Source organism: Penaeus vannamei, chromosome 15 (assembly GCF_042767895.1).
Source record: "Penaeus vannamei isolate JL-2024 chromosome 15, ASM4276789v1, whole genome shotgun sequence".
NCBI classification, from domain to species: domain Eukaryota; kingdom Metazoa; phylum Arthropoda; class Malacostraca; order Decapoda; family Penaeidae; genus Penaeus; species Penaeus vannamei.
In genome coordinates this window covers 16,887,862-16,892,861 of record NC_091563.1, presented here as the reverse complement: position 1 = coordinate 16,892,861, position 5,000 = coordinate 16,887,862, and the positions used below count along the sequence as shown (strand labels likewise).

The window sequence follows — 5,000 nt, the reverse complement described above, 5'->3', positions numbered from 1 at the left end:
GTAAACAAAGGCAGGTTTGCAGAGCGCCGTGCTATTGGCAGGTCCGAGTCCGAGAGCTTGGGAGGTGGGGGAGGGTAGGTGGGGGTGGGGGTTGGGGGATGGGGGTGGGAATGTTAGCAATGGAGGGTTGTTGTCATGCTGTGTAGTGGTGTGGGGGGAGGGGGAGTGGGGGTTATGTCAGTGGGGGGGTTGGTGGTGTCTTTTTTTTTTTTTTTTTTTTTGGGGGGGGGGGGGGATTTATTTTTATGATTGATGATTTTGCTTCTGTTAAGTTTATTATCTGACATGCTATGTACAAACACATACATTCACACTCGCATATATGAAGAAAAGAAGAAAAAAGAAAAAAAAAAAATGTGTGTGTGTGTGTGTGTGTGTGTGTGTGTGTGTGTGTGTGTGTGTGTGTGTGTGTGTGTGTGTGTGTGTGTGTGTGTGTGTATGTATTGTTCTTCCATCTCTTCCTGTTTCTATATCTCTATATCCGTTTATATCATCCCAATGGTCTCGGGTATTTTTTCGTGGTGAATAACAGTTTTATACTGAATTTCCTGTTTGCAGAAAAGTCATTTAGAAGAGAGCAAGATATTACAATTCCCTTTCCCCTTCCTCTTCTTCCTCTAATTTTCTAATTTTCCTTCCCCCATTCCCTACCTCCCCTTCTTCCCCTCCTTTCCTAGCCCCTCCCCTTTCCAACCCATCATTTCCACCCCTTCCTCCTCCTCTCCCTCCCTTTTCTACCTTCCCTACCACCCCTTTCCCTCCTCCCTCTTCATCCCCTTCCTTCCCTCCTCCCCTCCCTCCCCTTCCTCCCTCCTTTCCCTACCTCCTCTTACTCCCCCTCATCCCTCCTACCTCCCTTCCCTCCCTCCTTCCCCCATCCCTCCTCCCCCATCCTTCCACAATCCCTCCCCCATCCCTCCCCTACCTTCACTTCCTCCCCCAACCTTCCCTCCCTCCCTCCCCCCCTTCCATCCCTTCACACCCTTGCCCTCCTTTCTTGCCCCTACAGCTGCCACGGACAAACACTTGCAGCCCATAAATCCGGGTACAAGATTAATGTTTCGGAAGGATTACGTACCTGGGCGTTCACGAAGTTTATTGTACTCTGGGAAACTTTATCTACAAAGAGATCCACTCGTGCCCTTGGATATAAATATAAGTTTAACGGGCTCCTCTTCTTTTTTTGTTTGACTTTTCATTTTTTTTCTTTGGGATGTTTTTTGTTTATTTGTTTATTTATGTATTTACTTTTTTATTCTTTTACTTTCTATTTATTTATTTTATTCATTCTTTTATATTCTATTTATTTATTTCATTCATTCTTTAATTTCTATTTATTTTATTTATTTATTTTTATTTTTTTTAAAGGGGGGGGGTTATGTTCTGGAATTCTCTTTTTTTTGCTTGGATTTTTTTTTCTCTCCTCCTCTTGAATTCTATTTTATTTTATATTCTATTCATTTTTAAAATCTCTTCTTCTGCCTGTTTTTCTGCATGTTCGTCTGTGTGTTGTCCGTCTATATCTGTGTCTCAGCGACTCATTTTATTTAATAGATAATAGTAATATAATATTTACAAGATACCATGATGTCATACCAATTTATACACCATAAAGTATAACAATATCCTACCCAGCAGCTACTTAAATGGATACCCTTTTTTCATTATAAATCATTAAGATTTAAAAAAAATTATTAGACCTCACCCACTGACCCCGTCACCCCCCCCCCCTCCCCCCGACCACACACACACCACAAGAATCTTTTAGCGGCGACCTCGACCTCAGATTATGCGCGACCTGATCTTGTTTCTCTTTTGCTTTCTCTTGTCTCCTCTCTTTTCTTTTCTTTTTGTCTCTTCTCTTTTTCTTTTCTTTTTCTTTTCTTTTCTTCTTTTCTGTTTTCTTTTTGTCTCTTCTCTTCTCTTTTCTTTTTCTTTTTGTCTCTTCTCTTCTCTTTTCTTTTCTTTTTATCTCTTTTCTTCTCTTCTTATTTCTCTTTCCAGTGCGTAATGAAAGGGGGATGGGGGAAGGGGACAGGGGGCGTTCCTCCATCCCCTTCTCCCTTTCTCTTCTTCCCCTTTTCCTCTTCTCTCTGCTTATCTCTTTCCTTCGCTCCTTTGCTCCTCCTTCTCTCCGGATTCTTCTCTTCCTTTTCTTCTCTTTCTTCCTTCTTAGTTCTTGTCTTCCCCCTTTCTAACACCTGCATTTCCTTCTCTCCTCTTCGCCTTCCCCTTTCCACTTTCCCTATTCTTATTCCCCCCCTCTTATCTTTCCCCTCCTTCCTTTCTCTCTTTCCCTTACTCCTCCATTAAGTGAGAGAGAGAAAGAGAGACAGAAAGAAAGAAAGAGAGAGAAAGAGAGAATGAGAGAAAGAGAGAAAGAAAAAAAGAAAGATAGAAAAAATAAAAGAGAAAAAGAGAAGAGAGGCAGAGAGAGAAAGACACCAAAAGAACAAAACGACGGGAGAAAGAGAGAGAGAAGAGCGCGAATGATTGGTAGAGCGGAAGAGAGAGAGGGGACAGCTTGCTTCGTTCCCCTTCTCCCCCTCCCCTCCCCCTCCCCTCCGCGCACACATATGGTTGAAGGTAATAAACTAATCTATATTACACAGGCAAAAGGCCACACTTAGAGGTTTGAAGGGGAAGCGAAGGGGAAAATGGACCAGGGCGAAAAATGGGGGAAGGGGAGGAGAGAGAGAGAGGGAAAGGGAAGGGGAGGAGAGAAAGAGAGGGAAAGGGAAGAGGAGGAGAGAGAGAGAGGAAAGGGAGGGGAGGAGAGAGAGAGAGAGGAAAGGGAAGGGGAGGAAGAAAGAGAGGGAAAGGGAAGGGGAGGAGAGAGAGGAAAGGGAAGGGGAGGAGAGAGGGAAAGGGAGGAGGAGGGGGATAGGGAGAAGAGAGAGAGGGAAATGGAAGGGAGGAGAGAGAGATGGAAAGGGAAGGGGAGGAGAAAGAGAGAGGGAAAGAAGAGGAAGAGGGGAAAGGGGGCAGGGATGAGGAAAATAGGGAGAAGAGAGGAAGGGGAAAGAGAAGAAAGAAGATGGAGGGAGGAACAGTCACTACGAAAGGGGAAAGGGAAAGAATGAGAAGAGAAGAAAGGGGAAAAGGAACAAGGGCGAGGAAAATAGGGGAGAAAAGAAAGGGAAAATGGAGGCAAGAAGATAAGGGGAGGAAAGGCAAAAGCGAAGGGGAAAGGAAAAAACACTTAGGGAAAGAGTGGAAAGAAATGGGGACAAAAGCGTGTAGAGCATACTTCAAAAACAGAGAGAGAGAGGGAGAGAGGGAGGGAGACGGGGGGGGGGAGAGAGAGGGAGAGAGAGAGGGAGAGGGAGAGGGAGAGAGAGAGAGAGGGAGAGAGAGAGGGAGAGGGAGAGCGAGAGCGAGAGCGAGAGCGAAAGCGAGAGAGAGCGAGAGAGAGAGAGAAAGAAAGAGATAGCGAGGGAGCGAGAGAGAGTGTACTTTTATATTTATATCAGCGAATGCGTATCAGCTTCAGGATACATTTTAGACAACAAGATAAGCCGACCTTTATCTAAATAATAAAAAACAACCGTAAACCACAACTATCAAGAAAAAAAAATGCTACCAGAAAAGAACCATCGACCAAGTCTACCACGCGACGCTAAGGAACTACTAAATCCTTATTACCGGAAAGATAAACAACAATGGCGCGCGTAATGGTCTTAAAAAAGAAGAAAAAAAGAAAAAAAGGAGATACTTGAAGAACCCTTCCAATGGCGTGAAAAAAGTAATTAAGCTTTGGAATTCTGTGTCAAAATGGCGTCGACCTGTGTCCTTAGGGGATGAGATGCCAGGTCGTGAATTTTGTCTTCGAGTGTAGTCTTCTTGTTGTTGTTGTGATGATGATAAGTCGATGAACGTGATGGTGATAAGAAGGATGATGGAGATAGTAGTGAGATTATAGTCATCATCAAAAATGATAGTTTTATTAATAATTATTATCAGTATCAAAATCGCTTTATATATCTATTAAGGTTTTGCTTTCCTTGTTGTATTTGATGTTAGAGTATCATCATTATCAACATTATTAACATTTGTCAGTTGCACCATCATTACAATTATAACTTATTATTATTATTAGTATAATTTTTTATAATTGTTGGTGTTTTGTTCTTATTGTTATGATAGTTAACATAATTATGATCATTATCTTAATCATTGCTATTATCTTTAAAAAATTATTATTGTTATCATCATCATTATAATTTTTTAATCGTCATTATTAACATAATTAATTTTATAAAGTATTTTTACTGTAATACAGATATAAACACCTATCAAAAAAGTAGAAAAAGAAAGAAAGAAAATAAGAAAATACAAAGAAATAGATAAAACATGTAAAACGAAGAATAAAGAGTATTTTTTATGCAAATGAGAAGTGTCGCTGTTTTAGCAAAATGTTCAATTAAGTGTAAAACGACGGAAATATTAACGTCGACTGCTTGCGTGAGGGAAGAAAAGGGGGAAAAGAGGAGGGCAGGATTAAGATTGGGGATTGGGGGATCAGGATGAGGATTGGAGGTTGTAGGATAAGGTTTGGGGATTGTGTGAAGTCGTGAGGTTAGAGTTTGGATTGGAGGTTGTAGGATAAGGATAAGGGGTTGTGGGATTAGAAATAGGATTGGAGGTTGTAGGATGAGGATTGGGGATTGTGAGGTCGTGAGGTTAGGATTAGGATTGGAGGTTGTGGGATTAGAAATAGGATTGGAGGTTGTAGGATAAAGGATTGTGCGATTAGAATTAGGATTGGAGGTTGTAGGATAAGGATAAGGGGTTGTGGGATTATAATTAGGATTGGGGGTTGTAGGATTAGGATAAGGAGTTGTGGGATCAGGATTAGGAATGGAGGTTGTGATCTGTTTATTTGTTCACTCATTTATTATCCTCATTACCATAATTCTCTATATAATTATTTTGCTATCTATTAATTTATTTATTTACTTTTCATTTATCTATTTTTTTGGTATTAATTAATTGATTCA

At 41.1% G+C, this 5,000-nt stretch overlaps 1 protein-coding gene across 1 annotated transcript in view; it reads right to left on the bottom strand.

Annotated features, from left to right (window-relative positions):
- Window positions 1-5,000, bottom strand: part of LOC138864114 (soluble scavenger receptor cysteine-rich domain-containing protein SSC5D-like) — a 10,877-nt gene that overhangs the window by 605 nt on the left and 5,272 nt on the right. Inside the window, exons 2-4 of the mRNA XM_070130155.1 lie at window positions 4,465-4,874; window positions 1,079-1,142; window positions 1-138 (exon numbers count right to left, since the gene is read on the bottom strand). The exon at window positions 1-138 is cut by the window's left edge and continues 45 nt beyond it. Of these exons, the coding sequence (XP_069986256.1) occupies window positions 1-138; window positions 1,079-1,142; window positions 4,465-4,874 (612 nt within the window). The remainder of the gene's footprint in view (window positions 139-1,078; window positions 1,143-4,464; window positions 4,875-5,000) is intronic.